We start from the raw sequence: 13,189 nt of genomic DNA on the forward strand, positions 1-13,189 counted from the left end.
TGTTATCCACTGACATTTAGCTGACAGCCACCCATGGTGATGGTCTCCTGTCAATTCCTCCCTGCTCCTTCCCTGAACCAAAATGGTCATTTTTCTACAAAATATCTGTAAGCACCCGGCAGAGAAGGAGATGACTAAGAGTCAGTGTGGATTAGTTAAGAATAAATTATGTCAAGCCAATATAAATTCCTTTGTGACAGGGTCACAGGCATGTGGGTAAGAGAGAAACAGCTGAAGTCATATATTTTGATTTTAGTACTTGTGACACTGTACTGACAGTGCATTCTCAAAGCAAAGTAGGAACACGTGATAGAGGTGGAACTATCTTTCACTAGATGTGGAACCAGTTACAAAATAATACCAGGAGTACAATTATCAATGGCTCATTGTAAAAATGGCAACATGCATTTCAGTAGGGTCCTCAGGGATCCATCCTGGATCTGGCAAACAGTTCCATTAGTGGCCTGCATAATGAAATAAGAACTATATTGTTAATGTGCCGACAACTCCAAGCTGAATGGGACTGTCAGAGCTTTGAAGAATGGTTAGAATTTATAATAATCCTAACAAGTTATATCATCTGAGTATAATACAATGATTGTTTTAAACAGAATAAATGAAAATAAATTAAGGAATCATGCGCTGAACAGAATAAGGAGGAATTGAGATAAACAGGGGGCAATATTCAAGTGCATAACAATTTGTTAAAACCATCACTCTCTGTTCTTCATGGCTGTAGAGGACAAGACAAGAAGTAATGACTTTAGCACAGAAAGTTCAAACACCAAGTAAAGATAACTAAGAGTGGAAGATTAATGTAGTTGGGGAGATTATGGAAACCATTGCTGTAGACTTCTAGGAGGAAGTTAGACATGCACCTACCAGAATCAATATAGGTATAGTTTAAATTCTTACTCCTAGAATAGTTTCTATTACCATCTAGAGAATATATTTATTATTTGATATATTCAACAGAAGAGAAAACCAACCCACACAGAGACTGATGATAGGTAGGAACCCAATTTGTTACATCCAGCAACAAAAATTCTGCGTGTCACCAGATAAGCACATGCCTGAGCCTCTACACAGCCTGGGGGAGGCATAAGAACACCATTGCCTCTGCAGAATCAAGGCTTCTCTCATGCTGCTCCAACACTCCCATAAGAAGCAACAGAATAAGATGCCATTTTACCATTTAGAACATTTCAAATGCATTTATAATGACTACAAAGACAATTATATTTGCCAAGATCCAGAACCTGCAGGATGATGATAAAAAAATTCTGTTATCTGAAACACTAAACCAACTTGCATGCAAACTTCCTAATTACTCTAAGGAGTAAGGTACCATTTAACTTCTTCACCTCATAGGACAGAATTCTGGTTTATTTAGTATTGCCATTATTTTAAATATTGAATGAGGTTGCACTCTTAATCTAAAAGCATCTTCTGAGTGGGAACAATTCCAAGTATGACTTCATACTGTTCATATTTTTTTCTAGTCCTATTTGGAATTGAATAGTGGCTTCTAACAAGAAGCTGGAGAAAACCCACAGTGTCTTCAATAAAAGCAGATGTAAGTGATCATTAAGAAAAATTAGAAAAGGCATCCCATCATCTAAGAACTGTGAAAAAGCCAGGAGTATGAACAACATTTGTGACACGTCACCATACAAAACCAGTAAGAGATGTAATTGTTCTCCCTCTGTCTACAGAACATGAGACTCTAATTGAAGAAGAAAGAAATAACATCACCTCTGCTGATGTTATTAGTTGCCTGTCCTTGAAAGAGGGCCTGTCAATGAATGTTTCCACCTTACAAAGCACAAAAAATCTACTAACTTCTGAAAGCCCTAAATGTTCTTATGTCTTATTTTACATTTTAAAACAAACTTCAGACTCCTGAACTAATATTTCTTACATATTGACATACACAAAAGATGCAAGAAGAAATTGTACTTGGGAGAAGATGAATTAGGGAACCCTGAAAATGTACTGAATGATTTGCCAAATTATACAAAAAATATAGCCAAATACAGTAATTTGGGTGAGATTAGACAGTGTAGGATTAGTGATATGTAGATAATTTTGATTCATGACAGACTGTGAAAAGGAAGTTTTATGAGGTCCAAGGGAAAGGTGCCTTCCAATACATATTTGGGGCAACAAATAAACCAATATACAAACTTTTGAAAAATGTATGTTTAAAACCTAGAAGTATCTGTATTTCTGTTGAAGCATTGCTAAACCTATTTGTGAAGATTCCTAGTTGGCACAGACAAGAGATTCTTTAAAAAAAAAAAGTTGAACTCAGCTCTGAAATCAAAATTGTTAGCATGTCCTGGCAACTTCTGAAAAGAAAATTCCCCCTCATTATGAAGCCCTGTATTCTCCAGCCACATCCAGTTTCATCTGCTGCAGTGGAGAAGGGAGTTTCTCTGGAGGCCAAGGTCAGGTCACAGATACAGATTGTTTGCAAAAGCATTGGAGTATCTGATGAGAAATTTGTATCGTGTTCCTGAGGCAGGAGCATGAGATCCCACACCAATCAACAGCATTCAAATCTTGGTATCTTTGGACAAGAATACACCACAAGTTGCTGGGTTTGACATGAGTTCCTCACCTGATGTTTTAAGTAGATACAATCTCACCTCTTCAGTAGTGTCACACTGAAATCCATTTATAAACTCAAAAGTGCTGCCACGTACCAGGCATGAACTGAACACTAATCCCCTATTTGCTGCTTTGTTGTGAAGAGCAGATATTACACAATAACTTCTCACAATGAAAAGTAAAAAATCAGTCTGTAAGTGTAAAGGATCAGAGGAGCCAACCCCTATTTAAACTGTAATGAAAACTAAATTCTTAAATAACAACAGTGTTTCTAATATTCCTAAATAGCATTAGAAGCAGTTCTGATACTCGAATCCATTTCTTTCTTACTAAAAACCAAGTTTTTAAAACTCATTTCTGTCTTGGATATTTGTATAAACAGTTTATGGTTTCATGGCCTTTTTTGTCAGATGATTGCTAGCCTTGTTCATGGGTGTACCACTTAAAAACAGTGGTGACATTAATATGTAAGCCTTCTCTTTCTATTTGGTATTACTTTTAATGTGAAACTAACATAATTGTTTGGCACAGCTTGTGGTATTTGTTTACAGTAGGTTTCAGCAGGCTGTATTTCATTTTGTCACAAGTTCTCTCTTGAGTCCAGACTCAAAGTATGTTTCTTTAACTCTACTGATACCATAAAAAGTAACACTGGGTGTTATTTAAATATTGTTTGTCAAGTTTTAAGTTATCTTACAACAGTGATACAATTTTAATACTGATCTGAGGGCAGATCCTGCAGACTTGCCATGAGCAGAATGGCAGTCCTCCTTGCATCAAAGTCCTGCATTTGTGGCATTGTGCACTGATGTGGGTTAAATCTGCCCTCCATGAAAACTCAAGACTAATGTTTTGAGTGGGTTGAGTGGGTGCTCTTGACTGCTTAAACTCAATTCACACTTAACTGCCATGATAGTCTCTTATAATGACTTATAAAATACCTATATTAAAGTAAAAATGACAAGAAAAAATAAGAGGTGTGCTGTATGGAATAACAAAGGAAACTACAACTTAGTATGCTTAAATACATTCTTAAATACGCTTTTCAAGGGAAAAAATTAACACTTTTGAAAATGTGAATTTGCATTGGTTACCCCCAGATAATTTAAAAGGCCCACTAACCACTTGACATCTAGATTAAGAAAGCAAAGTAGAAGGAAAACAGGAAAACTAATATGTAGAATAGGCAATTTTTAATAAGATATGTTTTTACTAACAAGGATTTTGAATCTTTTGAAATTCCTATCAGCAATGAGTGTGCAATAACTGCATTAATTCAAGTGTGCAATAACTGCATTAATTCAAGTCCCTCTTAGTATCTACAGCAATTACTCCATAGGTGATTTCAAAGCTTAGGCCTTACTTTTGGTGGGAACTACAGGGCAGAACATAACCTTTCAGCTGTGCTGGCAATTATGAGTATACAAGGACTGTGGGTTTGAATCATATTTCAGAAGTATTTGAGCCCAATCCCTTTTCTTTCCTGAACTAAGTCTTGCCCAACACTGTTTTGTGCAGCAGCAGGGCGCGCTGAAACCCACTGGTGCCAGGTGGCACAGACCCAGGGCAGCTCCTGGGGGAATGGGACATGAAATCGGCTCTGATGATCCCTTCCTGTCCCTACCCTCACACAGATGCCCCTGCTCTCCAATTCTGGGAGGCATTTGTTGCAATTAGCAATTAAATGGAGCCGAGGGACTGGGTGTCAGACATGTGCAGCTGGGGATTATTGCCTGGGCGCCTCCAGCCAGTTTGGAACAACACAGAGAGAGCCAGCACATATCTCAGCAGGAGTTCTGCCATCTCACCCACTGCAGCCAAGGGCCTCTCGAAAGAGAAGGGCACTGCCTGCAAAGCACAGCTGAGCCTCAATAAATAGGTAAGGGGGGCTGATGTAGTCTTGCACAATCACCCATAATTCATGGCTCAAACTGCATTCAGTCCTTTCAGCTCAATAACCACACTATAAATCAACAGTGTATTTGACACGGTCAACAATTCCTTATCAGTAGGAAATATTTTCATGTTTATCTTGTCTTCTTTTAGAGAAAAATTAAATAAAGTGACAAACTTAGAGTGTAAATAAAATCATCAAAACAGATGCAAAATTAAGATTAAAATTTTCATTTCTTCTTGACATTTATAAACATTAAAAATCTTCAACAGCCCTACAAACATACATTTTTTCTTTAAAGTGAGGCATTCTTATTTATGCCCTTCATGTATTCAATGTTCTCAGAAACTTCACAAGGCTTTTACTCAAAGCAGTCTCACTGTTATTTATTGACAATTGTGGAAAATGTGATATTGCCATTGTCTAAAGTAGATGCCTAGATTAAAAAAAAAAAAAAAAAAAAAAAAAGGCGTGGCATTTGCTTTTCAAATGTCCCAGATGGCAGGCTTATCTTATTGAAAGGGAATGAGAGGATGGTAACAACACAACTTATTCACATGATATGTGGGTGGATGTTATCAAGCAGAAACTACCTGTCAGGAACCATACACAGGATAGTGTTGTTTGTTAACTACAAACACACTGCTCCAAAACTCTTACACGAGTGATTTTGAATCCATTTGACTATTTAAGAATTTGCAGCCCAACTGGCATCCAGATAATCTTTCTGATGTTGAAGTCATTAAGCTTAACCACTTACACATATTAATATTAACATCTATTGTTTATACGAAGTAGCATTTCAGGGCCCTCTTCAAGACGACATTGAAACAGATACTGAAAAAAATAGACAAAAATACCTTGTCCCTGTTCACAATTCCACCTCCAAACCTTCTCAGAGAGTGCCTATGTGGACAACACTGCTGGGTAAGTGTCTAGCCAACACAAGCTGTCAGTGAAGACAGAAAGGAACAAGAGGAGGAGGACAGTTAAGTGTGTTATGCTCCTTGGCTTATATGCATCAGTACTGTGAAGTTGATAGAAGCAAGACCAGGCTCTAAGAAGATTAAAATACAAATACTATAACATCAGTTGAATAATTTTAAAAAATTATTTCTGTCTCTTCTTCTGAGCTATTCAAGTTTTCATGAACTAGTTTAAAGATGAATATGCATATATAAATTCCTACTTGATCAATAATGAACCTCAGTGCTAAAAAATTCACACATATCCCAAATCTTGTTTTTAAAGCAACTCCTGAGGGACTCATAGAATACTTGATAAGAAGATAAAAGCCTTTGCAAGATTCTTAGTTTTTAGTCTACTTGGTGGTAGTGGGAGGGGGGAAGTATTATTCATATTTTTGCCATTTAAAAGGACCAAGGTAAAAAGCTGCTTTGACCATTCTTCTGCTGTTACTTTTGAAACATGGTTAAATTCAATTTAGTTATCCAGAGCTCAAATTACAATGCTCTGCTAGTGCAGTTTCTGCTCTTCCCTGAAGCTGGACAGCTATTGACATCGGCAATTATGTACAGTTTATGCTGGTTTCCTTACTTCAGTTGCAGTTGAAATAGATTCGTGCTTCATTTATGGAGCATGGGAATATTATTATTTGACCAGCAGTGCCTCAGATCACATGTGCACCCCTGACATCCTTTCCCCATTGCCTTGTGTTTGCCTCCCACAACTGAGCCTTAGGTGGCTCAATTGCCACCTCCAGTATCACATCTCACCTGGCTATAGCACGTGCAGTGCTCCTGGCTCATACAGGGGAGACTCTGGGGACATTCTAGATGCCATCTCCTTCTACACCATCATGGCATCTCATTTTGCCTTTCACTCCTGGCAAGTGTTTTTATAAACTCATGAAATTCATACTGGTTCCAATCATTACATTTTGGCAGAAGCATGTGGTAATTGGCAAGGCATTACTTTGATTCAAAGGAGATAGCCCTTAAGAACCATGATCAGTGAGAGTTCATATTTTTAAACATATTAAATGTCTTCAACTAATTTTGAGCTTAACTTAAGAGCTCTGCAAGAGTGTGCTTCAGTTCCTGGGAAACTTTCTGATATACACATTTCACTGCATCCTTTGCCTTTCCCGCAGTGAAGAGGATTCAAAAGCAAATACTTCTCTACCTGTATGCTAAGAACAGAATAAAAGTAGATCAGAAATAAAATTTTTACTTGTAGGAACACAGAAATCCAGTTAGGTCTGCAAGCTAAATGAGCAGACACTTCTCAGACACCTGTTTTAGGGTCATAAAAATCCTTTCACAAAAGATACTTGTTTCCAGACAGAACTAAAAATATCCAAATTGGACTTCAGATCCTCAATCAAATGCTTTTTCTGTCCACTCTGTGATGCAAGTGCTATATACTATAAGCCTCTCTATATTTCATAATTTCACACATAAGGTATTGAGGAAAATAAAGCAAGGTACTAAAATCATTCCTTTGATAACCCTAGGAGATGCAGCACACAGAAACAATTAACTGCTGAATACCACCACTACTTACTTTCTCACGTATTCTGACTTAATATAAAAAATGTCTCTCAGATCCACCATGTCTTAAATATCAGTTCAAATAATGCTTGGCTGATACTACTGAACCAAGGTAAAATGAACACTTGCCCCAAAGCAGAAAAGCTTTCAATATGAGGTAAGAGCCATTGTGTGTCTGTCTGACTAATCTGTTTCCCCTGAGTATTCAAGTTTCAGCAATATCATACCAAAACCTAAATCAATTAAGTTGAAGATTACACCAGGACTCATCTACCAGAAGTAGCTGCACACCAGCATCTTTTTCAGTACCTCACCACAGCTGCATCCCAAGCTCTACTGCAAATCTATACAGAATTTACATTATATAAAAAAGCCATATGTTGCAGTAGGATAACATTATTGAGTTTAGATGGTTGGATTTTAGGAATCATAACAAAGCCACTCCTAATCTTTTACACTGGACCATGCAGTAATCTTCTCAGAGATTATCAAAATATGTGTCCTGCTATGTATAACCATTTTATGAATTAGAAAAATTGGACCTATATAGCAATACCATATTTTGTTCTGTAACAACTCAGGCACAGCTGAAGTCCAAAACACAGAATATTTCTGTGCCATTTATACCACACATCTACAAACTAACAGACTTTGATGGGAGTGCTTGTTACAGTAAGTAATGGTAATAATTTGTAGATAGGTTTTTAAAATGTGTTTATACTATTTCAAAAGCAGATCAAATCTGCACTTTAACCCAAATTTCACATATTTACCAAACTGCTCGGATGCAGAGCTGAGTCATGAGTTTTGGCAGACCTCTGGGACCCCTGAGGAGAGAAGCTCAAATCCAGGAAGTTGCTGGCCACAGATCCTTTCTTGCACCTCCATCTCCAGTGTGGGCACAGGCACAGATGTGCCTGCTTGCCATGCTTCTGCCTCTCTGCATCTCATAATTTCACACAGTCACTTCAGATGCCTGAAGTCAGAAAAGTCAGCCCATCCTTTCTACATATATAGGCTGCTTCATAAACATCTGACAGTACACAGTGCTTTAGGTTGCTTTCTGGCTTACATTTCACTGAACAGTACTGACAGAGATCTGTCTAGAACAAACAGATCACACAACTCTTATCAGAAGTCAGATTTAATAAATGTCTTGCAGTAAGTAGTATTTCCCTTGAACTCTTTCCCAATAGCACTGAACACACTGTTCCAGCAGACATTTTACACTGTGTACACAGGCAAGATCCCTCCCCTGTTTCAGCTAAATATTCCACTTCTTCTGCATAAGTTCTCTTAACCACAGTCTAAGAACTCATATTGAGATATTGGCTACTAAGGGCTCAAAATATTTTTTTTCAAATTTGCTTTCCAAAACAGTTTCCCCTCCTGTTGGCAGAGCTTTATTATTTGTCCCAGATGTTTTTTCTTTGAATTTGGCTGTTAAGTTTTAAAATGTCACTATTCACTCCAATGAGCCTTTCTTACGAGATATGTTTTCTATAAAGATGTCCTGATACCTTTTACTTTAATTGAATATTGAATATTGAATAATGTAATATTTTAAACCTATTACTTGTGTTTTCAGAATCACAAATCTATTATTCTATTATTTTGCCCAAGACCAACATGAAGCAATCTTTCCCCTTTTCTGTTTTCTCTGTCTTATAATGATATTCATAGTCTTCTCATCTTTCTCTCATTTTCTAGTATTTCTGAAAGAAGATGAAATTATTTTTCCAGGTAATTCTCTGCTGACCTCCAATGTAAACTATTGCTATGAAAACAGTTAGCTACAGCTGGTTTTCTTTTTAGCATTTCTGAAGCATTTGAGTGAGATCTGCTGATATTATACAACCCATCTGAATAGAAAAACAAGATTGACACATTTGATAAGCAAACTTGGCTCAGCTGGCAAAGTACAGATGCTTTCTAAGTCACCAACAGAAGCATTATCAGCTATGTGCCTGCATTAATGAAATCATATAGTCTTGGGATTACAGGGCCCAGCTCTGCCCTCTGCCTCATTCATCACTGACCTCAGAGGGTGAGGTAATTCAAAACCAAAACATGGCCTATGGCCAGTACAGGTATTGACTGCACTTTGTCAACCTGTGAAAGCGCAGTGCCAAAACATAAAATAAAAACTCAGACCCATGAAATTGAATCTAGAGAGATTTAGGCACCAAAACTCTCCAATTCAAAATAAAATTGTGAGAGAGCCATTTAACCCTGATGAACATAAGATCACAAAACGTGTCTTTGGTTTCCATCCCAAAAGTCCACAAGTACTTTCAGCATTATAAAAATTTGAAACAGTCCTGATCTGAGCAATGAGCCAGCCTGGTTTTGGACCAGCATTCTTTGGGTGATAATCAAAGTCTGGAAGCATTCACTTCTGCACAAAGTCAAATTTTGCAAGTATATGTAACTACCAAATGGTGACAACATAAAAATAGCAAAGGTGCGTGAGGTGATTATTGAGTACAAATTCACATAAGACAGAAACACTTGTTCAGCCTTTTAATTATTTTAAATGTTGCACACACACACACCCACACACACATACACACAATCCACCCCCCCAAAAAACCCCAAACAAAACAGAAACAAACAAACAAACAAACAAAAAACCAAAAAAGTTCCACTCCTTTTGCCACCTGGGATGACTGCTGAAGTCTGTGACTTACTACAAGTCCTAATTGCTTCCATTCTGAAGGACTGATCAAAACAAAAGTGAGGAGTTGAAGCCTTCTTGCTGAAGCTGAGCTACTACACAGAAAAGGAAAATTTATGGAAAAAGAAAGAAACATTAAAGGCTATACCACAGAGAAGGTTGCAGTTGAGACTGGTCTCTGCTGGCAGCATGAATAAACCCCTTGTGTGCAATAGTGCAAAGGGACTCTTGTACATACTGCTGAGCTCTCAGCGATTCTCTCCTGAGGATGTTATGGTTTCTGCTTATTCTTCTGAACTGCCCAATTCTGAACTGAGGTATTTGGGGACTTAATTAAGAGATATTGAGATTTTTACTGTACTGCTTTCCTGCTGTTATTATTGCAGCTCGTGAGCAAAATCACTACACTGCAAGAAAGCAAACTGGAAAACAGCATTTGTGATTTGTGGACGTCTCAAAATAATGTGTCATCAGATGGAACAAATAAACTTAGAAAAACAAATTTCACAGAAAGCTCTGCAAAAACATCAGGTGAAGCTTTCCTCTCAGCAGTTCAGACATGGAAGTATCAATGCAATGAGTTCCTTGTGACTGTGCTAATGGACACAGTGAACTGCTGGCCAGCAAAACTCTGCTGAATTAGAATCCCATTCCCCCTCCCACTGAGAAAATTCAGAGGCAGCAGCAAAATGTACTCTGTGATCCTCTGTATTTCACCACATCTTCTCCTCCCCACAACTTACATCTGGAAGGGCACTCTACCAGAATGAAGAACTTGGTAGAAAAGCCTGGAATAAAAATTGCTTCATGTACCTTGTTCCCCACTCAGGAATGTGTAAGGTCTAACCCCAGGGCCTGGCACAGCTCCCATCTTCCCCTGGCAGCTCCTGGAATCCAGGAGCTTCTGCTGAATCTGCAGCCCTCTGCAGCTTCCTGGAGAGCTGTTATTTTTCAGGAGGGAGTAAAGCAAGGAAAGGCTAAGAAGACACTTTGTTCTGTAGGTTTTCTGAGGCCCTTATGAATGCATAACATTTTTTTTTCCCAGCAAACAGAGATTTCTTCGGTTACGCACTGGTTATAAAATTAGTTTTATAGGTCGCACAGAGATCTTGCCAGTTTGTAAAATACATGAGAGGAATAAGAGTGATATCACATGTTCATATCAAATATGTGTTTCTCCCAGTACTGATGATTAACTAGTCCAAAGTAAAAATATTTTAATAAGTGACTTAAAAGTTAATTAATTCATCAATTACTGAAAAGTGACTTAATTCCTCAATATTTATAAGATACACATGAACTGTAACGGGAAAAAAATGTTTGCTTGAAGGTTAATGATTGTTTTATGATTTATGATAAGGCCATAAATCTCTATGCCAAGAGGAGGGAAGATCAAAAGGAATCACATCCCATTATGAATCCTGAGGCAGCCTGAAGACTTCACTTCTTGTATCTTGTTTCCTAGCAAGGCAAAAATTTGAGCTTGAAATGTAAAAAGATAAAACAGGCTCCGACAATTGAATCAGCAGCACCAGCAGCTCTGGAGCCGAGTTACTATGGCAATGGCTGCACAGCTTCTTCTTACTCTTACTACTGGTACAGCAGCTTTGCTTTGCAAATGTATGTGGGAGTTTTCCACCCCAATGTGCCACGGGTGCCCACGGTGTCAGGAGCAGTCCACGGTGTCAGGTGCTCTGATCTCTACTGAATGGAAGATCAAATTTGTGTGATTAAAATATGTGATTTGCAGTATTCCATGGAAACAAGTCTTGGAGCAGTAGGGAAAGGTCCCAGAATTCTTCCTGATCTTTTGTGGCAGGAAGGTAGGTGCCAGTGCTTAGAAGATATTTTAAAAGCACAGAATTTTTATTACAGGAATTTTAGGCTTTTTTTTCAGCTGTAACTACCTCATGTCTCTGAATTATAGATGTCTTGTTGCTGCCAGGGAAGGATGGTATCATCTTTTTGGCAAAGCATAGCTTGGAGCTCTACATAAGTAATGGATCTAATTCTGATGCCAGGTTAATAAATTAGTAATTATGACTCTTTGGATATACAACAATCAGTGCGTCAGTACTTACCAGTGTCCTCTTTCCTCTTCGAGGTCTAGATGAATGCATTACCTTTCCTGTTACTGCCGCTGTGTTCTCTGCACTACACATTAGAAGCAGATTTGCTCTTAATTATTTTTGAGACAGTATTTAATATTTATGATCTGATAGCAAACAGAAGTTCCCAAGAAAAATTGGGGCCCTTTATAGGTGTCATGGGAAAATTAACTATATCCCAGCTGAAACCAGGACAGGAAGATTAACAATATCCCAGCTGAATCCAGGAAGCACAAATGTAAAGGGAATCTTTGCCCAAAAATATGATTGCTGACAGTACAACTTCTGCAAGCTCATTAAGTCCTATAAGTAGACATATATGTTGAACATCAAATGAGTTTCATATTGAGAATTTCATCATCCTTCTTGTGGAAAAGCAGTCCTTTTCACACATGGTGAATAAATAAATGCTTATAGCCCAGAATGTAGTCGTGCCAGTGCTTGTTTTTTAAATAGATGCTCTCTAGAGAGTAGATGAACAAGGTTACCACATGTGCATTAATCAATAGGAGGGTCAACAATAATTACCACAATGAATGGTAGAGAGAGAATATACTACAGTTAAATATATTGTAATGTATCATCTGAGAATCAAGTACTTTTTTATGTAAGAATCAAGTAAGATTTTGTCTCTCTACGTGTTCCATAAACATGTTACTGAAAAATAATAGGAAGAAATTCTTTACTTTAGGAAGATATTCTTTGCTGTGAGGGCGGTGAGACACTGGAACAGGTTGCTCAGGGAAATTGTGGATGCCTCAGCAGTGGCAATCTCCAAGACCAGCTTGGATAAGGAAGAGCTTGAGCAACCAGGTCTAGTGGGAAGCGTCCGTGCCCGTGGCCGGGGAGGTCAGCACTAGATAATTTTTAAGGTCTCTCCCAAACGCTTACGAGTCTGTGATTCTGTGACTGAGAAACAGAGAAGTCTGACGGTGCATTTTGCTAACTGTGTGGCTATACATCCATCGTATCTGCACCGGCATCACCTGCTCTCTGCCCGTCTCCTCATGCCCGCGTTCCTTGGCGCCTTTGGCGGCCGTGGCGCGGCCAGCCCGGCGGGACGGCGGGGCTGCCGGGGCTGAGGGGCTGCCGGGGCTGCCGGGGCTGAGGGGCTGCCGGGGCTGAGGGGCCGCGCCCGCCGCACCTGCCGGGCGGGGCGGGCGGCGCCGCGGCCGCCCCACGTGCCGGGGCGGGGAGCGGCGGGGCCGGGCCGGGCCGGGCAGCGCCGCCCCCAGCGCCGCAGCGGCAGCGGCAGCGCAGCCCCGCTCAGCGCATCCCTCTCGCCCATGCCAGGTGCCCGTCCCCGGCTGCGCCGCGACTGAGGAGCGATGGGGCCTCTGCGGGAGAGCAGCAAGGTGAGCAGCCGGGCACGGGCGGCGCGGCG

At 39.4% G+C, this 13,189-nt stretch overlaps 1 protein-coding gene across 4 annotated transcripts in view; it reads left to right on the top strand.

The window, feature by feature from the left end:
• The first annotated feature begins 13,026 nt into the window (after nucleotides 1-13,026).
• The window catches only part of SYBU (syntabulin), a 39,920-nt gene continuing 39,757 nt past the window's right edge, over nucleotides 13,027-13,189 (top strand). For 2 of the 4 annotated variants that reach the window (XM_021546459.3, XM_021546460.3), the window contains exon 1: nucleotides 13,027-13,160. In XM_021546459.3, the coding sequence (XP_021402134.2) occupies nucleotides 13,134-13,160 (27 nt within the window). In that variant the 5' untranslated portion in view covers nucleotides 13,027-13,133. The remainder of the gene's footprint in view (nucleotides 13,161-13,189) is intronic. The other 2 variants (XM_031504070.2, XM_031504071.2) reach the window with 2 other exon arrangements.

This window comes from Lonchura striata, chromosome 1, assembly GCF_046129695.1.
Source record: "Lonchura striata isolate bLonStr1 chromosome 1, bLonStr1.mat, whole genome shotgun sequence".
NCBI classification, from domain to species: Eukaryota; Metazoa; Chordata; class Aves; order Passeriformes; family Estrildidae; genus Lonchura; species Lonchura striata.